The 24,825-nt window shown below is 40.3% G+C and overlaps 2 protein-coding genes across 4 annotated transcripts; both read left to right on the top strand.

Annotated features, from left to right (window-relative positions):
• The first annotated feature begins 68 nt into the window (after window positions 1-68).
• LOC101174367 (inositol polyphosphate 5-phosphatase K-like) lies at window positions 69-12,545 on the top strand. 3 transcript variants are annotated; one of them, XM_011483362.3, is made up of 14 exons: window positions 69-209; window positions 1,847-1,911; window positions 4,042-4,146; window positions 4,468-4,576; window positions 5,515-5,631; window positions 5,962-6,137; window positions 6,219-6,330; window positions 8,063-8,172; window positions 8,263-8,289; window positions 9,310-9,532; window positions 9,601-9,738; window positions 9,817-9,900; window positions 10,430-10,534; window positions 12,337-12,545. In XM_011483362.3, exons 2-14 carry the CDS (start codon window positions 1,868-1,870, stop codon window positions 12,403-12,405), a joined length of 1,419 nt encoding a protein of 472 aa, XP_011481664.1. In that variant the 5' UTR covers window positions 69-209; window positions 1,847-1,867; the 3' UTR covers window positions 12,406-12,545. The 3 variants fall into 3 exon arrangements, with proteins under 3 accessions (XP_011481664.1, XP_011481663.1, XP_004076277.1); XM_011483361.3 differs by lacking the exons at window positions 69-209; window positions 1,847-1,911 and adding an exon at window positions 2,919-3,919; XM_004076229.4 differs by lacking the exons at window positions 69-209; window positions 1,847-1,911; window positions 8,263-8,289 and adding an exon at window positions 2,921-3,919.
• A 4,474-nt stretch (window positions 12,546-17,019) lies between these two features.
• Window positions 17,020-24,825, top strand: nle1 (notchless homolog 1). The gene is made up of 13 exons (XM_004076322.4): window positions 17,020-17,134; window positions 17,374-17,539; window positions 17,835-18,055; window positions 19,427-19,506; window positions 19,601-19,677; window positions 22,113-22,210; window positions 22,326-22,518; window positions 23,042-23,177; window positions 23,258-23,304; window positions 23,378-23,580; window positions 23,986-24,145; window positions 24,215-24,285; window positions 24,366-24,825. Exons 2-13 carry the CDS (start codon window positions 17,402-17,404, stop codon window positions 24,376-24,378), a joined length of 1,437 nt encoding a protein of 478 aa, XP_004076370.3. The 5' UTR covers window positions 17,020-17,134; window positions 17,374-17,401; the 3' UTR covers window positions 24,379-24,825.

The following is a 24,825-nucleotide window of genomic DNA, read 5'->3' on the forward strand; positions in this document are numbered from 1 at the left end:
AATAGCATCCTGGGATTGGAGCTTAATCCGATGTCATGGTCCAAGTCTAAGAGTGTGTATGTGTGTGTTTGTGTGTGTGTGAAAAACTTGTACCTGAAAGAGCAACAGCTAAAAACAACACTGCAGCACCGAAAACGGATGAAAAACGGCAACCAGGCAGAATAGAGAGGAACAAACCAAAACCAAATCCTCTGAGGGTCTGCTAGACGGTAGGATTCCTGCTTCACATTGAGTTACTTTCAATGAAACGGAAAGACTTTGAATAAATGAGTCTAACTTTAATCAAAGTCTAATAACACTTAACTGGTTTCTCTAGTCCACTTTAAAAAACAATTCTTTTAAACGATTTAATATAAGGGAAGTTTGGTCCAAAGTGAGGACATTTTTGTCAGACAAAATCCAGCTAAGAGCAGTAATTTTGGCTTCTATTAACCAGGAGACGCTGTCTAGTATTTCACAATTCATTTGTTATATTCTCATTTAAATTCTCTTTTTAGAAAGAAAAAAAACCATTTCTAGCAACTACTTTTAACCACGTAAAGCCCACTACATCTAAGAATTGACTAAAAATTCAAATTTTTCTAAACTTAAGACGTTTTTTAAACCCTTTGATGAAATCCAAATAAATACATTTTGATCAGGCAATTTTTAATGAGACACAGATAGCATCGGTTATGATCCGTTGGGTGATTTGATCCATTTTTGTTCACAACAATGTTATCTTTAGATGTAAAAGATGCACTGGAATTTGATCAGCTTTGGAGTTCGTCGGTACGAATTGTCCACTTTTTTTGGGGGGTGAAAAAAAACTAAAAATAGAAACAATGTTTTCATCTGAGGATTATTGGGTTTATGGCTGTATTTCTTTTTTTGTTTTGTTCTTGTTTAGGACCTGAAGTGAGCAGCACTCAGTCCGCTTCAGGTCTTAGTTCACGTTGGATGGCACCATGTGTGAAAGCAAAACAAAGCAAACCAAACCAAACAAAAAAAAAAGAATATGGTTTGTGTAAAAACAGCCAGTCTAATTGTCAATTCATTTTGTAATGAGGCATGATAATGCATCATTTTTCACTTTTTTAACAGTTTTATAATGTTTACTAGCCTATACTTTCTTCCACTTAATTGCATTTTTTAGCATAAGCTCATTGGCCCTCTATTTCTGTAAAAGTTTAATTTTCCATTGAAATTTTCACCGGCGTAGCAGCTAAAACTGGGTCTGTTTCATACCAGTGTTGACGAGCTGCATATTTCTAAGTGGTTAATCTCATGAGGCTGTTATTCAAACAGATAAATGCCTGTACAGTACGCCACGCCACGCCACTCCACTCCACTCCACTCCCTCCACTACTGGAAATTTCCTCAAAAGGAGCAAACACTGCCCCCTGGTGGATATAGATATAACTGTCAAAGAAAACCCAATATCTTATTTTTGCATCAACAACATTAAAAAATCATTATTTATGATTTGAAATAAGTTGTGTGAAGTGCCATGAAACCTCCTATAGTAGACTTACTCTTTAATATTAAGTTTTATCTATAAAATTAACATCCGCCCGTCCATTTTCTTGACCCTCTTTCTCCATTTTGGGGTCACGGGACGAAAAAACAAACATTATAGAGTATAATTGAGATTTAGTTGATTTTTGCACATCATCATCCTGATTATAGTTTAGTCTCCATAGCTGCACTTTTTTCTTTAACGCAATTAAAACTAAAAATGATCAGATGTGATGATCTATTTTCATTCACTCTGACTCCACATCAGTGACTGATTTTACTGACCCATCAGTGACAAAGCCACAGCCTTTTTCTCTATTTGTTCATCTCTCTCTATATGTGCCTGCAGGATTTAATAAAAGACAAGAAAATGAGCGCTGGAGGTCGTCACAGTGGTGGGAGAGACAACTGCAGGTGAGAGACGCAGAAAACAAGACTGGTGAACGAGAGCAGGAAAGAGAAAGGAGAGTGGAAACAATCCAGAAAAAAAGGAATCATCTCATTTTTGGAAGCAGTTTGTAAATCCAGATTGTAACTGTTCCTCAGCGGCTGCCCGGTTATCCACCTAAACCTGCACTTGTGAAAGAATGTGCCTTGAAACTCTGCATGTGACTGGAAGACGTGAGCTGGGGGGACAATCTGGGGTCACCACCGTTAGTTTTTAACTTCAACCACTGCAGATTTGATTATCTTCATCATTTCAGTTCTAAAAAGAGAACCCTTTTAGGATTTATTTCAGAAAATGGGCAAAGCTTCTTACGTTAAATTCTTTATAAAGCATGAAAGTTACTTGAAATTGAATTTTTCTAAAAAAAAAATTACAAAGGGAGCGAAAAGTTACTGTTTGTTTTCATAAAGACCCACTTTAATCCTATTTGATCTTTGGTAAAAGAATTCCCAGTTGTCTTTTATTGATGATGATGCCATTTTTAGCCAAAGTGCAAAAACCTGTGTCGTTTGAGGACGTAGTTTCTGCAGAGCGGCAGTGGCTCATTAGAAATTTCCCTCTGAGGTGTGGACGGGACAGTTGCTGTCCCCCATCTCCCGTCATCCCATTTGTTTACACATTCTCCTGCTACCTCTCACACCTCCAACCTAAACATCACCCGTGCAACAAAAATGTTGAGCAATATTGAACCGAGCCAGGCGTACATTTTGGAGCCAGATAACAGCTCAAACGAGGAAAACATGAATCTGTTTGTCTACTAGTGGATGACGGGAGCTTGTGCTCCGCCCAGCGTATTTTCTATGTCACAAATAGCATTTGTGTCGCATTTTTTATCATTTGCTCCAGATTCACAACGATTTGACTTACAAACTCAGCCTAATTTTCTTTCTATACGTCTTCCAGCATCAGAAAAATGCCACAAGAACATGTTAGAAACACCATTTTTTTAGAGTGGGTCTTTTTAAAAAATATATAAATGTAATGGCTGTGATGGCAAAAAATCTGTCCAACACTCCAAGTAATTCTTAGTTTTGCTATACTTTTTTGGTCTTTTCTGCATCCCGTCTCCAGATCAGAGGCCTGCATGCCAATCCGGACATATTATGCAATTTGTCAGCATTAGTCAATTAGAAACGTTTAAGTTTTTGATCTAAAATGGAAACTAATAGAGTTTAAAGCTTCTCCATCTCTGGGTTCTGCATGCTTCCCTGCATTACATGAGGCTGGACTGAAGCCAAGTCATAGATTAACCTATTGTGCCGTGTTCTCTGTTGCATGAGTGAGGTTTCCTTCATTGTTCTAATAAAGCCCGTGCTGGTAGTAAACCTCTTACAGGGGATCTAAAGGGTTATCCAACTCCCTGCAACAATGCTCACAGTGATGGAGGATCAGCCTCCCACACATTCACACGTCTGTCTGCAAATCGCTGCTGCCAACATTCCTGAGTCGACCCGGCGGCTTTGTCACAGGTTTCTCCATCGCTGCGTGACCAAACAAGGACCTAGCAGCGGGCACGGGCACACAGACTACTCTGCTTTTTCCTCCTGATGGACCAACAACTGCAGCTTTTTGAGGAAAACTTAACCAACTAGAACTCCAATTGCATTACTTCCACTGACCTGAGCGGATAGGAGGTCTCCAACATCAAATGGCTGCAACTGAACCAACCGCACGACTTTAAGAGAACCAAATATTTCAACTTTTTTTAAAACTTAAATCCAAGAACTTCAGTGGAATTCTTTAACCTCCAACGATGGACTTTTTACCAGACAGCCCACGGGGGCGTTCAGACAGCACCGGCAGCTCCACATCTCAGGGCTCCAGGTCCAAAACAGTCCTCCGGCAGCGTCTGTCCCAGCTGATGACCTGCATCGAAGACCTGAGCTCTGACGATGAAGCCGGGGAGGAAGTGTCCCGCCGGCTGGACGAAGCCTTCCAGCTCTGTGGACGCTTCGAGCCTACGGATGCATTCAGGTGGAAGGCAACGAGCAGCACGTCATCAAAGCTTCCCTCGTTTTTTTTCTCTGTTTTCTTTGACTTTTGTTTTTAGGTGAAATCCACAAAATGCACATTAAAGTTGTGTGACTTTCTAACAGGCTGCACATGGTGACCTGGAACGTAGCCACAGCAGAACCTCCTGAAGACGTCACGTCGCTGCTGCACCTTGATGCCCTTCCCCTCACAGATCTGTATGCCATCGGGTGAGAAATACCACACCGAAAAGCAGGCCCTCTAGAAATTAGTCATAAAGTTCCTAAAGGGGAAAATTTTTCAAAATAAAATCTACCAATGGGATAAGAAAAAGGGTCTCACCAAGAAATCCTATTTAAGAAAAACGAATTCTAGTACTAAAATATGTTTCTAAAACTAAAAGAAAACTTTTACTTACATTTAAGTTTTTGCTGTAAACGAGGAGCAAATCTCATTCAAACCTAAAATTTCATTTAATTAAAGGAAAGGAAACATAAAAAAAATTGAGGATATTAAAGGCCAGCTTGTCGTTGATTGTTGTATCTTTGTAGCTTGCAAGAAGTGAGAGCGACTCCAGTAAAGTTCATGTCGGACCTGATTTGGGAGGATTCCTGGAGCCACCTTTTCATGAACACACTGGCTCCTAGAGGCTTTGTGAAGGTAAACCTTCTTTGGGTAAAACTTCTAAGATGTACACAATCAAACATGTCTGTGTTTCTGCAGAGCGGCAGTAGTTCATTAGAAATAAACTACTGCCACTTTGCAGTTGTAGGCGGGATTTTTGGTGCAAAGCAAACCCCTCCCCCATTCCCATCACCCATAACTAGGCGTTGTATTTACACGCACCACCGCTAGCTTACCTCCAGCGTAACATTAGCGGTGCAACAGAAACGGCGAGCAATATAGTAGCTATCCAATCGTACAGTTTTGAGCCAGATTCCAGCTCAGACGAGGAAACCAAAGACGTACATGGATCTACGTGATGCATCACAATGGGGCGGAGCTTGGGGTGTTTTCTACCTCACAAATACACATTATTTTTTAGTGGCTTTTTTTTAAACTTGGATTCTCAACAATTTGATCAAAGAAACCTCTCAGAACTGCAATTTTGACCTCAATTTTTTAAATGTTTGTCCTCCATCTTCAGAAAAATGCCACAAGAAAATATTAGAAACACCAGGAACACTTTTTATTTATCAGAGTGGGCGTTTAAACGCTTCTCTCCCTGCTCAAAACTGTTTTGACTAATGAGAGAACCGCTCCTGAATTTGAACCAAACCGGAAAATGTCTGTTGCAGTTCCCCAAATGACCTCTAGGGGCTGGCTCCACATGGGATTTAATAGGGAATTGTTCTTATCTTGAAAAGTCCAAATTTAAGTCAAAAATAAACGTTTTTACAGAAGAAATTATTTTTTACCATCAATGCTTTTTCAATTAATGTCATTTTCTAAGCTGTTTTGATTGTTCTGAGGCTCAAAGTTATGCACTTTGTCTCACTCAAAAACACCCAAAACACTCATTTCATCAGCTTCAGATCATTTCTAACAAAAATAGTACAAAGTCTACAAGTCTCTTTCTGCTTTTCATGCGGTTCTAGGTCACTTCTGTGAGGATGCAAGGTTTGCTGCTGCTGATTTTTGCCAAACAAATGCATTTCCCCTACATCCGAAACATCCAGAGCACCTACATTCGCACAGGCGTTTTCGGCTACTGGGTGAGAGCTTTGAACGCCGGCGCTAGTTAGCCCTGAACCCTGTGGAGAACATTGTTACACAGCAAGAATCCTGCTGGCGGCAGATTGTCTTTATGAAGCAGCCATTGTGTTTGTGAAATGAAATGTGCAACAACTTGGAAGAGAAAACTGAACTCACAAACAAAGAATACTAAGATTTAAGCACCGTACCATGAAAGTACATTTTTCAGTACTTTATGTACTTTATAAAGTATTTGTATCATGTTACCCACATTAAGAAACAGGTTTTTTTATGTCAATTTCTTTAAATGTTGTATATAACATATTACAGTCATCCTCATTTGGGTCCAGGGTAATAAAGGAGGAGTATCTGTGCGCTTTTCCTTCTACGGCCACATGGTGTGTTTCCTCAACTGCCACCTTGCGGCTCACATGGGCAACGCTCTGCAGCGCGTGGATGAGCTGGAGTACATCCTGGAGACGCAGGAGTTTGACATGTTTGACACGCCCCACGTCCTGGACCACAAGTCAGCGCAGAGATGATGCTACTACACGGATGTGGTCTGCAGGTCACACTGTAATATCATTGCGACATCATTCTCTTCCAGGGTGGTTTTCTGTTTAGGGGATCTGAATTTCCGCATCCAAGACCACGGCTTGCACTTTTTGCGGTCATCCATCAACGGCGGACGCTTCAATCTGCTGTGGAGTAAGGACCAGGTAGGAATTCAGAAAAACCCAGATCTGGTTCTTAAGGGAACAGTACATCCCTGTTGACCTAAGAAAAATTTTTTGGAGCATGCTCAGTCAGTCCATTTTCAAAGGGAGAATTGGCTCACCTGTCAAACAATGTTTCTGTGCAATTTTAAGGTGAAATATTATAATTGAGAGTTAAAAAATACTCTTGGGACATTTGTCATGAATGTACAGTCCAATCATGGAAGTGAAAATGCTTCTCCTATTTGTTGTTGATGTAAAAATGTTCGTCAGGTAAAAGCTTATTAGAGTGAATAGAAAATAACCAGCTTTTTACAAGTGGCAGCTTGGTGCACTGTAGCTCAATTGAGTGAGTTTGAGATCACCCAGAGAAAATGCCTTGATTCTGGATCCACCAAAATGCCTGAGTCAACATTTCAATGGCAATCACTCAATGAGGAGTGAGCGTGCTGGAAGGCCACACCCCTACCACTCGAAAGCAGGCTACACGAAATCTGTCAAACGTTCTTTGTGAAACCAAATACTTGGAAGCACCTGACATGACAGATTAACTTGAAAAACAGAAAAATATTTCATGAACAAAAATTTTCAATTAGCAAGAAGTGATTAAAAAAAGGTATCAGAGCACGAACAGTTATTCTGACAGATACACTGAATGAGTCATTGCTGTTTATTTCTCAATATCAGAGTTTTTCAACCTTTTTTGAGCCACGGCACACTTTAACCTTGACAAAAATCCCGCGGCACACCGGCATCCAAAAATGAAAAGAAAAAAAAAAACAAAGGAGAAACTCATGGTCTGTATTGATCTACAGCCCCTCTGCAATCTCACATGCATTTTTGTGATAATTGTGGCAGAAAAAGCTGGAAGTTGCAGCTGTTTTTTCTAAAAGATGCAATAAAAGTTAAGTTAAAATATTGAAAAACTGTTTGATGTGTGTTCGTTGTTGTTTCAAGACGTTTAACAAGAAAGACTCATTGTGCGCTGAGACGCTGTCACTTTAACCCAATGCATCATGGGAGATGTAGTGTGAAAACTGCCACAAAAGGGCAGACTGACTCGCTTCTCTGATCTTCATTGTTTTGTTCACTTGTTCCACGGTCTGACACCGGATTCTGTGGAAAGCTACACCGCTAAAGATGAGCTTTAGCTGGTCTTTTTGTTAAAACTAAGCGACTTTATGAGCAGAATCGGAATAAGGAAGTGAAGACTTTATCCACTTCTGATTGGTCAGACTGATGATGTGTGATCAATCCTACAAGAATGATTGGTGGAGACAGTTAAAGGGGCGGTACTTTTCCTAAAACAGCTGTAGCTGCAGCTAAATCGCCGTACCGCCATTCTTATCAAAACGTCTTTAATAGAATCAAATAAACACAAACAAAAAAGGAATTTTACGATCTTTCATATTCCTAACTACTCAGTGTTTTATCAGGGCCTGTTTGGATCAACACAGAGCTGACATCCTGGAGATGGAAAATGTTTTTAGATCAGTTAATGAGGGCAATTTCCCACGGCACACCAGACCATCTCCCACGGCACACTAGTGTGCCGCGGCACACCGGTTGAAAAACACTGCTCAATATGAGTCTCTGGGAGTTTGGCTTCTTGGAACCAGAGGGTACTTCCTGTTTGGAACTCAGTCCAGTTCTCTTATACAGTCAATGGTTGTGACTGCTTTTGGGAGACTCAGAGCAGTAATGTGCGCTTTCTGGTACTCTTATGTGCCTGCAGCTCATAATGATGAAGAAGAAGGAGCCCTTTCTGCAGGAGTTTGAAGAAGGGCCACTACATTTCCAACCCACCTACAAGTTTGACCGTAAATCTGACACCTATGATTCTAGGTAATGTACAGCAAACAGACAACGTGATAATCCTCAAGCCTTTAAAACAAAAATCATAATTGCTCTTGGCTTTGTTTGTATTTTGTACAGATCTCCAAAAACATGGTTGGGTTTAAAGTAAGACACCATGTTTCTGTGCTGCATGAGAGCTCTTCACTTTAGGTTTTGCAGTCACTGCAGTCTGAACACTTAGGGCAACAGCAGAGTTTATATGTTCACAACCGCCATCTTGTCCTTGTGTTGACCAGCAAAATGAACATTTTCTATTGTCATTTTCATAGCTTAGTGGCACTGACGGTAACCACATACTGTGACCTCATTCATTTCTTAACCTAAACGACATGCTAAGGAAAGCTTGACCCACCACTTACTTATGACACGCTGCACATTTGCGTATTAATAATTGCTTGTTGCCCCCCTACCTTGACACCACTAAAACAAACGTCACTGTGAACATGCTAACTCCCAACCTTGTTGGCAACACGTAAAAATAACACGGCCAAACACCGCTACACGTTAGCCGTGTTAGTGAATTTACAAGGAACACCCAAACTTGTCGGCAACTCATGAGAAAACAGGACGACGTTTTGACAGAGTGCAGTGTCCCTCTTCAAATCACTTTTGGAAACATGAGGAGAACTAATCCATATACTCTGGATTATGAATCCTAGTGTAGTTTTTTGAAAAGAATAAAAGCTTCCAAGTGCGTCTTATAGCGCGGAAAACATTGTAGTTTTTTTTAAATTGTTTGATAGAAATGATTACATACAAAAAGCCACAATTTTTCACCCCTTGTATGGAAACAAGACATGACGACTAAAGGTTATTCATCATTGTGATTTTGTGACAACGTTTTTTAAAAATAGATTCTAAGCTATCCTAAAAAGGGGTCCACCTCAATCTACACGTGTGCAGCATTTGGCACATTCTGCTTTCACGTCCGGAGGGACCACAAACCGATAGAAATCCGAAATTTCTGCATGCTGCACTGTAGATGCTCAACTCTGTCTGTGTCATCTTTCTGTGTTTTTTTTAATCTGGCACTTTGTTCTTGACACAAATTTGAATGTTGGACATAAAAGGGCATTCTGCCTCAGTTGAGGAGCCTGGAATGACTTTGGTCTCCGTCTTTGTCAGTGGTAAGAAAAGGAAGCCTGCCTGGACAGATAGGATCCTCTGGCGAGTTAAACCCAAAGGTTTACCATCAGAGGACGATGATGATGAAGATGAGAAGACATCCACATCTACAGTCAATGAAGAGGATGAGGATCCCATCCTGGTCACCCAGAACTCGTACACAAGTGACATGAGCTACGGGGTCAGTGACCATAAGCCCGTCATCGCAGCTTTTACAATGGAGGTGAGGAAACACTGATGGCTTCTTCTCTTCGGATGGAATTGAAGTTTCCGTCTCTATTGACTCTGTAGATGAGGAAATGCTGGGACACACCGCTGGTGTCTGTGTCTCCTCTGGGTGTGTGGAGCGCTGATGAGAACCCCCTTCTGACTTACACCGTCCTAGAAGACTTCATGTCGTCCACGTGGGACTGGATTGCCCTTTATAAGGTAATCTGAAGGATGTGAGTGAAAGACAAAACACACCAGCATCATGCCTGATAACCTGAAGGGATTATCGGCCTGCAGGTTGGATTCAAGAGCGCCACAGACTATGAGAGCTTTAGTTGGGTTCGAGAGAATGACCTTCCAGAGATAGATGAAGTCATTCAGGTAAGCTGCATGAGTGATATACATAATTCTGAAGTGTTTCTTGCGTAGGTCTTTTGTCGATGTGCGCAGATCTCTATCGAGGGTTTCAGCTGACGGGTCTTTACGTACATTCGGTTTTGAGCTGTTCAAAATTTTTGGTTGGTTGAGAATTGCGCAGTTTACGGGTCTTTTACAGAGTTTATACACAGTTACGACCTAAATCTTAAACAATTGTGTTGTTTTGTATTGCAAAAATCCATACACCATACACATATCATGTTTAAATTAATGTAATTGACGCACAAATCCCTAATGAATTGCATATAAACAGCACAATCACACACGATTCTTTGTGTAGGTTATTTGTACTTCTTGTTATATATTTGTGAAAATTTTACATAAGGACCACAACTTTTTCTCACTTTTTTCCACATATATTCACGTATGGCCAATTTATAGATGTACAAAATGTACGTAGTAGCAGTGTGACACGGCTTTAATGTAAAAAATAAACCATGGCCTCTCTTCACCATCATGCATGTGTTTGCAGATATCCATGGAAAAAGAGAAGATCCCTCTTCTGGGAGGAGAATTCGTCTTGGGTTACTACAGTACTAACTTGCAAAGTATTGTTGGCCTCAGCGCCGACTTCCAGGTGAGTTCTCCTCTGGACCTTCTGTCATCTTTTCACAGTCATCATTTTGTGTTCATTTTTAAAATTAATTCACATCCAAGCACATTTTAGTACCAAATATTTAAGAAAAAGTTATGTGAAAACACTTCCTTTACTGTTTTTATGAAGAGCAAAACCTGATATTTGGAAAATTGGACCACATAAAACCAGTAAAACGGAAAGGAAAAAAAAGAGAATCTTTTCACTTTTTATATTAAATAAAAAGGGGAAATGTGTAATTGTGCCCTTGTATAAAAATGTCCATTGGATTAAGTTCATAGTTAATAAAACTGATAACTACAGCCCTCAAACATGAATTTTACCCCTAATTATAGAATCACCCACATATAAATTTGAATCCAGAATGTGAAAAATTGGGAAACATATTTTAGAAAAAACAACTTTCAGTTTGTAATTGCAAAAAACGTCAAAGAGTGCACTGTTTAAATTTAATTCTAACCAAATGAGTTTTCTTCATTACGTCTCGTTTTAAAAAGACAAAAATCAACTTAAGTAAAAAAATTCAAGAACCACATGAAACCAAACAACAAATGTCCAAAAATATAAAACCTATCTGAAAAAAGAAAAAAATAGATTTTTTGGGGAATAAAGAAAAATATTTCAAATATTCCATTAAATGCTTGATAGTTTGATCTTTTAACCTTTTTGTCATAAACATTGGGCATGTTTTTTTTTTTTTTTGCAGATTTACTTAAAATGTGGAGTTTAAACCATTTATTGTAAAAACTCAAAATCAAAACATTTGCAGATAGGTTTTGCATTTTGGCCATTAAAATGTTAATTATTTATCATCATTTCTTGTAAACAATTTAAAAGCCAAGAACCAGAAATTTTTACAGATGTATTCTAAATGAACCACGTTTAAACCACGGAAGACCTGCGACTAACCACACAAAATACATGGAAATCAAGGTAGTACATAAACCGCGTGCAATTATTGCGTTGTTTATACTCATTTCATTAGTGAGTCGTGCGACGATTACACTAATTTTACCGTAATATATGCACTACATACACGACATAAAAGATAGAGAGAAGTGGTATATGGCAGAAAAATCCATTAGACATACGTGGAACGTCATGGAAAGTCACAAATTTGGATATGCATCGCAAAAAAATCACAATTGGTTAAGATTTACTTAATAATTGTGTATAAATTCTGTAAAAGACAAGTACACTGCATAATTCACAGATGACCAAAAACTTTGAACATCACAAAATCAAATTTACGTAAATTTACGTAGGCCAAAATCCTTGACAGACATATGCACACATCAACTAAGAAACACTCGGGAATTACGTATATCACGCATGTATCACGAAAAACCCAAATTTCATACATGGAAAGTGCGTAAAATGTGGTAGTGGCTGTGTGACACGGCCTTAAGTGTCCTTCAAAACTGTCCAACAAAAGGATCAAATGATCTAAACTAGGTTTAAAATGATCCTGTGGAAAACCGTTAAAACTGCAATTGAGACAATTGTTTTCTACATGTAACACTAAATAAAAGAAATGACTGGTTTTAGTCAAGTTAGATTAATTTTGAATGTTAATTTCGTAAAATTTCTATAAAGTACCAAAAGAATTACTGGTAAATTTTCAAATGGATTTGACTGATCCACCACAAGCAAAAGGCATGAGTTATTCACACAAACAAAAGACAAAATAAATGGAATCTGATTCAGCTTAACTTTAACAAAGCAAGGTAATTTCTCCAACATTTTTTTTGCAATAACATGCAAAAATGATTTTTGTTTTGCAGATCAAGGAATCACAGCGTGCTGCCGCAGAAGGCCTCACTCCTGAGGATGTCAACGGGATCAATAAATAAGAAAACTCTCTGCTCTGCTTTGTTTTTCATTTTTCTCCAGAATATAAAGATGATACAGCTTATAAAAAAAAATAAAAATAAAAAAAGAATTTATGATGAGTTACTTCCTGAACTTTGAAATAAAGACCTGGAAAGATTAAGCTGTCTTTTTTATGTTAAAGTTCAAAAATATTACTAATATCACAATACATTTAAAAGTAGTTTTTTTTGCACAAAAGTTGATGATAAAAGACAAAATCTTGGCCTATTGAAGCACAATTAGGACATTTTACTAAGGAAGACACAAGTAAATAAAATGAAGTCGGGGTAAATATTAAGAAGAAAATCGAAATGTTTTTCCATTCTTTTACCAAACAAAAACAGAAACCATAAATGAAAAAACAAATTCAATTTAACTTAAAAGGGAAATTGGATGGTTTCATTTCTCATCATCATTGTGGGTGGGTCTAGCTATGGGTTGTTACTGTCTGGAGCAGTCAGTGTTGCACTGGTTCTAAAGAACCTTTGGACTTAAGACGCTTGAGGATCATCAGGGTTATTTTCCATAATGTTTTTATTTTATTTTGCAAAGCTTCCTTCAAATGTAGGTTCCCTGTGCCTGTCCCCAGCCTGGATAAAATACAGGGTTGTGTCAGGAACACTCAAAAAACGTTCACTTTGAATGAACATAAAAAAATTATGGAAAGGATTTCCACATGATTAGATTGCGTTACTTTAACAAAAATGAATCATGTTGGTCCTACTTAATGTATTTAGGTTGGGTCAACTTAATGTATTTAGGTTCAAACTAATAAATTTAAGTTGATTCAATTTAAATAGAGCAGTTGCACCCAACTTTAAATTGATATTGTTGCTCACTCTAAAAAGAAAAAAGTTGATCCAATTTAATTGAATCACTTCAATTGGTCACACATGAGAAAATTAAGTTTATTTAACTTAAATTTCTATTTTTTCTTTAATTTTATTTACACATCTGTAATTGGTACATTGTTCCAATGTTACAACCAATGGGTCTTTTAATTTTCACATCAATGACATGAATTACCCAGCAAAGTCCCACATCACAAGCCAGGAGCTCAATTACCACGAACTCTGTGTTAAGTATTGGAACATTAACAGTTTACCGCACAAGGGGGTTGGTCATCATCCTCTACCAAACTTTAACTCATGGTGCAAAAAAAAAATAAACATAACAGTTGAAATCACTAGTTAAAACAGAGTAAAACAGCTAGACAATAAAACCCAGGGACAAAAACTCACACTTAAACCCCAATCTGCCCAGATAGACAAAGAAAATGGTATCCCACAATTCCTTGCGATTACTAATGCATCCAATTTAATGGTATCACGTTGGATCAACATGATTGAAATTAGTAACTTTTAAATGGATTATTTTTATGTACAATCGACATGATTCATTCACGTAAGATTTACAAACATAAAATTTTCTGGTTGAAATGACAAGTTACTTTTTCGTTAACTTAATTGGCTGGTAATTTCCTTTTTTTGAGTGAAGGGCATCCGCCGTAAAAAAAATCTCTGTCAAACCACCTGTGTGAATCATTGAAAGGTGATTCGCTGTGGTGCCCCCTGACGGGATGACAACACTAGCTCAAGGCTCCAGAGCAGAACCTTGTCTATCCGTTCATTTAGCCTCTTGCTGCTGCAACAAAGAAGCCAGTCTGGCAACAACTCCCTTTGGTTTAAACTCATTCTCAAGCTCTTAAGGCCTGGTGTCCACATTTATGAGGTCATCACATTTTGAGATGCATTATCACTTCTGCTTCACTGGGGTCCTGTAACTACAAAATAAAGAAGGCGTATCATACAAGAGCGTGGGTCTTCAGAAGTTAAACACACAAAAAAAAAAAAAAAAATCTGAGTGTGCTTGCCTCTATTCCACTGTGTTTCCCTGATGTCAGAAATTGTGTTCTGCTTGTAATCAAAGCTTCAGTTCATTCTGTATTCATTACTTTAGTTGGTGTGAGATCCCGTGTTTGCCCAGAGCAGTTTGCTTTTTCCATTTCAACGTAAAAAAGTCGATTTTGGTTCAACAAAAAACAAACATTTTGCACAATTGTTTGATTTGTTTACCTCTAAAGCTGCGTTCACATCGAACGCGTGTCAGAAGCGTCCAGTTTCAATGTCAAGGTATGGACACACCAACCAAGTCAACTTGCGTTCAAGCGACCTCTTTCAATGAAAACTCGATATAAATGTGAGTCAACCCGAATGTCTGTCTTGAGTGCTTTCGCGGGCTCTACACACAAATCAGGTGTTCATTAACCGTGCGCTGGAAGCTTAATTGGTTAAAAAATTTTGCTGCTAATTTGCGACAACCCCTAAAATGTGACTGATCAGGGACTCCGATTTGGCAGTGATATGCAAGTAGCATCCTTTTCAAAACACGGAAGTACCAACCGTTTGAAAAAGTATCATGGAGCAGAAATGAACATTTGTGGTTTGTACCTGGCTGGAATTATGTGACACCAAGTTTTTCATGTATTGTCATAGAGCTGTGAAAAAAAAGTCTGGAGCAAGACTCACAATATTTGCAGCACTTTTTGCATCAAGCCTCTTCCAACTGTAGGTGGTGGACATGCGCGAGTAAACAGCAAAAAACAAACTAAAGAAGCCCCTTTCTGCTGATCTACTGTGTGAACACTGACTGAATGTGCCTTCATAAAACCGCCTGTGGTGTTTCCTTGAACGGTGTGGTCATACACACGTATCTTCAGAAGTAACAGCAGTGTAAGGAGTCTGAGGTTCTTATAACAACAACAAGAAAAAGGACTGATTTTCTGTTTTGTTAAATCCAAGGATCTTCAACTGTGAATGTGTACTTGAATCTTTATCCAAAGTCGACTGCAATATGGTAACCCCTAGCACAAAGTAGTCAAGGAACTACTTTAGTGTACTACAAGTAGTCTATGCTGAAAGTGAGGAGGTATACTTGAAGTTTACTTTTTATTCATTATCTATGAGCTTAAAATGTTACAATTTAGTCTGGAGAAGTATCCAGATTCTAGTTAGTATATTTCCTACTCTACACATAGATGGTCTATCCTTGCTGTTCTTATTACTCAAGTGTACCTCATATAATACATTTCAAGTGTACTACTTTTTGCAAAAGGAAAATAAGAATGTTTTTTTAGGCAGGCATTAAAAAAACAATAGTAAAATGTACTAAACCAGCAACAGAGTAATTTGAAAAGTAAAATGTTGCATTTGTCATTTCCTGGACCATGATGGCTGCCACTTAGCTAGGTAATCAGATTAGCCAAATTTAGCAACTCAACTCAACTTGATCATTTGCAAGTTATATTTAATAAAACAAATTTTCACCGTTTGGATTTACAGATAATTCATTTTTTTAAATATTTTCCGGACTTTTTAAATCACTGTGGTTATTTACAGAATTAATTTTTTTAGTATTAAAAAAAACGCTTTCATGCTAAAACCTACGGTGGCCGAGAGGTGCAAGACACACTTACATTTAAGATACAGCAACAGCAAATCCCAGTACAAATGAACAAATCACAAAACACAACAGCAAATACTGAAACACAACAGCAAATCATGAAACACAACAGCAAATCACGCAACACAACAGCAAATACTGAAACACAACTGCAAATCATGAAACAAAACAGCAAATCACGCAACACAACAGCAAATACTGAAACAACAACAAATCATGAAACAAAACAGCAAATCACGAAACACAACAGCAAATCAAATGTGTATGATTTTTTTAAATGTTATTAATTGTTTTTTTTATGTGGACATTTTAAATACATGAAACAGTCCTGAAGCATTCTTGCTAGAGTGTTCTTAACGAAGACGGAATACCCTTAATACCGGAAAAGCAAAAACTTTACCTTGTTAAACGTTGTTGTAATTTTTATTGTAGTAATACAATTGAAGAAATGCTTTTGGACTGTCTCATGTATTGAAAATGTCCACTAAAAAAAGACAGTAATAAGGAAATGTAAAAAATAATACACAATTAGTTTTATATTACGTCACTTCCGGGATTCAGGACGTTCCGTTTCAGTTAGACGCCGTTTCTCCGCTTTCCTTTTTGTGTTTCTGGATATGTTCATTTGTATCGAGATTGTTTTTGTAATTCAGTATTTGTTAGTTTTAACTCAAAATTGCTTTTTTGTTTCAGGACTCTGTCATTTGTTCCGTGGTTTGCTGTTGTGTTTCAGTATTTGCTATTGTGTTTCATGATTTGCAGTTGTGTTTCAGTATTTGCTGTTGTGTTTCATGATTTGCAGTTGTGTTTCGTGATTTGCTGTTGTGTTTCGTGATTTGTTCATTTGTACTGGGATTTGCTGTTGCTGTATCTTAAATGTAAGCGTGTCTTGCACCTCTCGGCCACCGTATAATTAAAACCAACCAAAATAGTACGTTGTAAAAGGAAAAATAACTGTTAAACGCTGTTTTGTCATTTTTATGTTATACGTTTTTATACATTTAATTTTTTATTTTAAATTTATTGTTGTAATTTTTTAATTAAAGCAATAAAAGGCGAATTTTAATCATCTTTATTGCAGCTCTGACGGTCAGAAATGCTAAAAACATGAAGATTGTCCTTTCTAGACTGCCTCATTCTCCCACAATTCTTTGCGCAAACTGCAATTTCGCCTTTTAGCGCATCTGTCATCAAGAGGCTCTTTGGAGACTAAAACACGTGGGGAGAGTCATTCTTGGTTCGCTAACGGTAACTTCTTATTAATTAACAAGTCAACTGGGTTGTAAACCCGTTAACAACACACTAACCTGCTGATAGAAGTTGTGATTTGGTTTTGTTGATTGCTAAAATAGTTAAAGTGTTCGTGCTGCTAAGCTAACGCCGGTTAGCTAAACTAGCTAGACACCTGATCTGGTAGCTTGAAGTTAACTTTTGTACATTTTTCTTTATTTCAGGGCATTAATGCTAAGCTTTATGAATTATTTCAGGACTGGGGGCTACACTGAAGCACTCAAAATGACGAGCGAGGACGTGGAGCGACTGTTGATCCAGTTTCAGGACGAGGATGGAGTGGTTCTGGGTTCACCCTTTGACGTCCCTCTGGATATCACCCCAGAAAAACTGCAGCTGGTCTGCAATTCATTGTTGATGAAGGTACATTTGATGGATGTTCTGTTAACACGCCAAGTAATGATGTTGAAATCAGTCTGAAATATGAGCTAGTTCGTTAATGAGCTTCAGAGAGTTTAGCTATTCTAAAATTAACTTTGAGATTCAGTCTTTTATGGGATTTTGCTAGCATACAGTAAAGCACGGTGGTGTAATGTAATTATATGGGCCACATAAAAGCTGTTTCCAAAGTAACTCCGGGTCGATAAACACAGAGTTATTATTAATAATAAAAGAATCTGAATAAATGTAAATCTGTTATTGCTGTCATTTCCTGCAGGAGGAGCCAGTTCCTTTTGCTTTTTTTGCGCGTGGGGAGGCAGAGGTGGTGTCCAGTTTGGGTTCGTGTGTGAAAGCAATCGGTGTGGAAACAGAACAGGTTCTGCCCGTGGTGTACCAACCTCAGGCTGTGTTCAGGGTCCGGGCTGTGTCCCGCTGTACCAGCACCCTGCAGGGACACACAGAGGCGGTCATCTCCACGGCTTTCAGCCCCACCGGGAAGTGAGTCCATCCAGTGGTCAGACGTTGCCTGATGTCAGATGAGACGTACAGTTGTGCTAATAAGTTTACATATCTTGGAATTAATGATGCTTTATTGGTCATTTTTCAGATAATATGAATGATAACAAAAACCTTTTTTCACTGGGTGAAGGTATTTATTGTCAAAACTGTTTTTAACCTTTTTAAATCATAACAAAAGAAACTTCCCAAATGACCCTGCTTAAAAGTTAACACACCTTAGTTCTTAATACCTTGTATTGCCTCCTTTTTCATCAATAACAGCTTGTATTATCTTGTGGTAGCTGTAGATGAGGTTCTTTTTTTCCTCTAATGGTAGATCATTAGAGAAAATTCTTCTGTGCATCCTGATAGTTTTCCTCCAGTATCTTCTGCTAATGTGCTGCGTTCAAGTTTCCTGTTCCTTTGTAGCTCACACATCCTCAAACCATCAGCGACCCTCCTCTTGGGTTTCACAGTAGGAACAGTTCTCTTTTTTATCACAGGCCTTGTTGACTCCTCTTCAAATGTAGCGTTTATGGCTAAAATGTTCCATCGTTTTCTCATCGCTCCAAATGAGCCCAGCGTTTCGTAAACCAGCTTTTATGGGGTCATTTGGACTGAACCATGCATGTTCCTTATTGATGCGTCCACACCGCGGTTTTTCAGAGTCCTGGATCCCAGCTGAAGCCATTTCTTTGCATCCCTAACAATTTTTCTGGCGGAAAGGTTTGGTTTCAACAGAACCCCTCCCTTTCCACTTATTGATCAAAGTCTGAACTCTGCTGACTGGATATCTTCCTATATCATTTTCCTGTTCTGTACAGCTCAGTTACCTTTTCCCATAGATCTTTTGACAACTCTTTAGCGTTCCCCATGACTCGGGATCCAGACATGTCAGTTGCATAGATGAAGTTTGCAAAGGGTCTGTTGTGCACACCGGTTAATTACAGGCAAACGAGTCCCAGGTGAGGATGGTTACCTTTAGCGGCCTTTCAAACCCTTTTGGATCAGCTTGTGTGCAGGTTTTCAGGGTCTGTCAAGCTTTGAAAAAGGGTCATTTGGGAAGTTTCTGTTGTCAGTAGGATTTAAAAAGTGACGAAGTGACCTGACATGCATCACGAATGATTGGATGTGGTGGAGAATCCATCAGTTTTTTCAGAATCAATTTGTTAATATAACGGGGGGGGGTTCTGGCCTGGTACCAACGGTTGAGGACCAGTGATTTAAAGAAGAGGATTCGAATCGTCTGCAGACCTGAATTGCTCCCCCCTTTACACTGCTATGTTAAATTCTCCTGCAGATTCACACGGTTGCATTCAGGTTGAGACTTCATGATTATAGCTTTGTGTCCTCTGTCCCGGTTTGTGTCAGATACCTGGCCAGCGGTTCTGGTGACACTACAGTGCGTTTCTGGGACCTGAGCACTGAAACGCCTCACCACACTGCCAGAGGTATGAAGTCCCTCATGTGAAGCTGCTTCTCATCTTGAATAATGGACCACTAGATCGTGGAAGCCTGAAGAGTTGTGCTCTGCTTTATCCAAAGGACACACTCACTGGGTGCTGAGCATCGCCTGGTCTCCTGATGGGAAGAAGCTGGCTTCAGGGTGTAAGAATAGTCAGGTAAGTCCCAGATGTGTGTTTGACATGACGAGATTTCAAAAATGTTTATGGATGTGGATGATAAAACCCACGCTGATAAAACTGGTGCTTTTATGTCATTTTTCATATTTGTTAATGCAGGTTCCTGTCCATTTAAAACCTTCCTTTAGGAAGGAATCTGCTATCTGGCAAACAAGCTAAATTCAAATTTTTTGTCTAATAAATTAAAAAAAAAGATATTTACTGCTGCCTTATAATTTGTATTATATTAAACTATTGATGGTATTGCAGGGCTCCAGACTAACTTTTTTCACTAGGAGCACAGTGGCCCCTAACTGAAAATTTTAGGGGCACAACCAGAAAATTTAGGGGCGCATACCGTAAATCAACATTCTAACCAAATCTACTAATTTCCACTGTATTAGTAATAAATACTTTAATAATAGATGCAGAAATTACAATGTGCTGTTCCAAATTCAGTGTCACATTTTATTCTGCACTTTTGAAGATGCAACAAGAAGGTAAACTGACAAAAGCATCGCTGTCATGACAGTACAAATAAGTAAAGAAAACGGATGGAAATTTATCTTTGACACCAAATAGGTGCAGCCAAGATGCACAATAAGCGTGTTTGAGATCACCCAGGTGAACTCAACGCTGCGCAGATCACCTGGTGTGTGAAATATATTTTTGTTTTTGCTCCAACATCAACTGTCAATCATCACAAAAATATCGCGAGAAAGGGGTGGGAGCACAGCTGGAAACTGAACTGACTGAAAGCTGCCCTACAGACTACAAAACAATGCATTATGGGTCATGTGTCCTGATGGTTTTTGTAGTGGAGTGATTAATTAAAATAATTTAAAATACCAATTCATTAAAAAAGGCTACATACATCACAAAACCTTAAAATAATCATAAAATATGTAATAACACAGATCATACTAAGGGGGAGAAGAATATTAAAACTAAATTGAATGTTAAGGACAACTCCAATTTCCTGTTCTCCTTCAGTCTTGCTGCAGATTCGCTTTCATCTCACAGCCCCCCCGCCTGGTCTCCCCAACGATCCAGGCACGGCGCCGGTTCATCTCAAACACGTCTATCGTTGCATTTTCCCCACGTATTTTCAGTGTGTCTAAAACCAATGTTGTTTTTGCTCGAGCGTGTTTAAAGTTCAAGCCCCGTTAGCTGTCACGCATGTAGGTGTGGGACATTTATTCTCCTCAGCTGACCCGACTCCCGCGGGAGCGGTGTGCTGCCGTAACGGCCGTGCATAACCGTAACGCCGCCGTAACCGTAACCAAAACCTAAACCTTCCTCCGGGTCTGTGCGGCCCAGAGAAAAGTTCAGCACGGACTGCATGTATTTAGAAAATTACGAGCGAATAAATACGTTCTAAAGGAAAGTAAGGAACTCCTTAATGTGGTCCGGGGAGGGGGCTGTCAGGTGTCCTGCTTTCAAACCCTGTCATTGTCACGCCCACCAAGAGTCATTTACCCCACTGTGATTGGTTGGTCAGCTTCGCGCACGACAATGAAAAAGTGTCATTCATACAAACTGGCGGGCTGCAGTAACATTAAACCTTCATATTAAGGCGGGGACCGCAAAATATCATCTTGGGGGCCGCAAATAGCCTGCGGGCCGCGAGTTTGAGACCCCTGCTGTACACTCTGGCACTGGTACACTAGCCGCAGGTCGGAAGAACGAATCAATAGTTCGCTTACCCATAGTTCAGACGCACATATCAGGTTGTGATATTTGTCTGTTTCCTTCCCACAGATGTTTACGCGCACTCGATTATCTCTAGGCCCCTCCCCCTACACGCATTTTAGCCACTCACAGTGGCTTTCCCTATTCTCACACGCAGTGGCCGCCTCACACACAGGCATCACGCGAGAGTGTACGTGCTCGCGTTTCATGAGAATATGCGCAAGTGTGTGTGTCTGCCTGTGTGCGTGTGCGCTCGCGTCTCATTGATTATTTCATTGATCATTGACGTGCCCCTTCCAAGTTTAATGTATAAAAAAATACGTAGGGTGGGGGAGGCAAATTTACTGGTCGCACATGTGCGACTGGATGTAAAATTCAGTCGCACACTCTCAAATTTTGGTCGCAAAATGCGACCAATTGCTCGCAGTCTGGAGCCCTGTATTGTATTTGTGTATCTATTGTCTTTCGTAGCCAAAAGCAGATTTTTGTGCATTTTAATGAATCCCAGAGATCCTGAGCTGCATCTCCCCCTAGTGGCCTTCCTTGATTATAACAGTCTGAAATTTATCACCAAATCAAAACAAAGACTTTGAGGGAGTTATGGGAAGAGAAAAGGTTCAATTCAAATGTAGAACCTTGACAAAATGAAATAAAATGAAATATTGGTGTGTGGAAACAACATTGTATGAAGGGAAATGATCAAAATCCTGCCAGCTCTCCCACCATCATGTCTTTCCTTATAGATCTGTCTGTGGGATCCAGTGACGGGAGCTCAGATCGGCAAAACTCTGACAGGACACACCAAGTGGATCACTTGGCTCTGCTGGGAGCCTCTCCATCTGTAAGGCCTCATCGCTTCACCGCTGCTGCTGCTTCTCAGCCATCAAATCCAGCATTTTTACATTTTGAGTTTTCACTAAATGAAACTTGACGCCAGGACTTCCTGTTCCTCCCAGCAATCCAGAGTGTCGCTACTTAGCAAGCACCTCCAAGGACGGCTCGGTGCGCATCTGGGACACTGCGTTGGGGCGCTGCGATAAAATCCTGACGGGCCACACCCAGTCCGTCACCTGCGTGAAGTGGGGGGGGGACGGACTTCTCTACACGTCCTCCCACGACAGAACAGTCAAAGTGTGGAGGGCGAAAGATGTGAGTGGGAGTGTGTGAGAGTTTTTGTTTAGGAGAAAACAACTACTTTTCCTGTCCAACAGCTGAGCAGACAGATGAGAGCTGAAAGCCTCTAGTGTTGGATGTATTTTACTGTTACAAAAGGGGTTATGAAACATTTGACATACTAGGTGTATATTTAAATAAACCCCTTTTGTAATTTAGGCTAAACTCTATTCATCTTACTCATATCTTTGTTGGACCGGACGGAAAAGAAAAGAAGGGAAGAAGAGAGAGGAATGTGTGGGGGGAGGGGGGTGTAGGACGGTGATTAAAGAGGAGGGGGGGGCAGAACCGTGAAGCACCATAAGGCAACAAGTTGCTGGATGTTTACAATCATTACAGTCAGGTTATCCAAAAAGGGGGCGGGGCCTGTCCACACACACACCCAAATGCCACAAGCATACCTGTTGGCTCCAAAAAGACCCACATACAGACACACATGTTCACATCACAATATAACTGATGTGAGGGAGACCAAACCTTTAGTGTCCTTTCATCTCAGGGGGTGCAGTGCAGGACTCTCCAAGGCCACGCCCACTGGGTGAATACACTGGCTCTCAGTACGGACTACGTCCTCCGAACTGGAGCGTTTGAACCAGCAACTGCTACCATCAACCCTCAAGATGTAACCGGCGCTTGTAAGATCTAACATTCCTAAAAATGAGAGGACCATAAGAGTACGCTGTTCTTTAAAAAAATGCTATTTTTTTCTCCCCAGTGGAGGAGGTGAAGGAGAGAGCTCTGCAGAGGTACAACAAAGTCCGGGTGAGTCTCTGTCCCAGCGAGGAGCCAGAGTCCTGCTCGCACACCGCTCCAACACTCAGGCTTTGTTCCGCAGGGTTCCAATCCGGAGCGCTTGGTGTCCGGCTCGGACGACTTCACCTTGTTCCTGTGGAATCCCGCGGCGGACAAAAAGCCTTTGGCCAGGATGACCGGCCACAGCGCTCTGGTCAACGAGGTGCTGTTCTCCCCCGACACCAGGCTCCTGGCCTCCGCCTCCTTTGATAAGTCCGTCAAAATCTGGGACGGACGGACGGGAAAGTGAGCAGACTTCTAAACTAAGACCCACTCTGATGAAACCGCCGTCTTTAACATGTTCTTGTGGTTTGTTTGTCATGATGGAGGACATCGATAAGGATTATTAGGCTAAAAATGGCATTTCTGAGTAGCTAGTAGGAGAATGTTAACAGAGAGCTCTCAGCAATAGGGAGGGCCAGTGGTACCTCCCACAACTCAGAGGGGAAGTTCTGATGAAACTTTGTCCTAGAAAACGACATTTTTTTTTAATTTGGACTAAAAACAGCATAGTCATAACTAAACGACCACCGGGAACGCTTTTATGATAGATCCAACAATGATGGGGGTGGGACTTGAATGATCAGAGTTTTTTGGAGATGATGGCGCTTTGGAGTCAAGATTGGTGCGCTGATGTTCTCCCGCCTGCAGGTACCTGATGTCGTTGCGTGGTCACGTGGGGTCCGTGTATCAGGTGGCGTGGTCCGCAGACAGCCGGCTGCTGGTCAGCGGCAGCAGCGACAGCACTCTCAAAGTGTGGGACGTCAAGACCGGAAAGCTCAGCATAGACCTCCCCGGCCACGCCGACGAAGTGAGAATAAGCCCGGAAATAGGAAGCTGTGCTTCCTGTCAAATACATACTTAATGTTCCTTCTTCCAGGTTTACGCGGTGGACTGGAGTCCTGATGGCCAGAGAGTCGCAAGCGGCGGCAAAGACAAATGTCTGAGGATGTAAGGGCAGCTTGGGCGTTTGCCAGACTGCAGAAATCTCTCCTTCCTGCTGAAACTTTTCTCTTTCTTTTTTTTTTTAGATGGAGAAGATAGCAGCAGCCCCTCCTCCTTTCCTGAATTTGCTGACTCCAGTCTTCACAGAAGCCTGACAGCTGAAGCAGTCCAGCTGATTCTCCAGTACCATGTTTCAGCACTGAAGCTCTGATTGGGCTTTAGAAGCTATTCAGCTGAAGAAAAGCCCTTTTAAATCAGGTTAGATCCCTGCATACGGATGAAATGGGCTCCTGTCTGTACCACCACAGGTTTAGTTTACTCCATGCAACCTGTTAAAACCCAAGAAAATGAACTGACCAAAGTGTGTTTGCTCCCTCCTCTGCTGAAGCTTTAGTTGATGCTTTGGAGACGCTCTGGAAGGTGACAGGTGCTGTGCAGGTCGTCCTGCCTTTACTGCAGTCAGCAAAGCTGTGATACTTCCTTCCTGTAAGGCCGGCTGTCACTGCAGTCTACATGTAAATGTCAATAAAGGTGTTTTTCATTCAT

Source organism: Oryzias latipes, chromosome 14 (assembly GCF_002234675.1).
Source record: "Oryzias latipes chromosome 14, ASM223467v1".
In the NCBI taxonomy this organism is placed as follows: Eukaryota; Metazoa; Chordata; class Actinopteri; order Beloniformes; family Adrianichthyidae; genus Oryzias; species Oryzias latipes.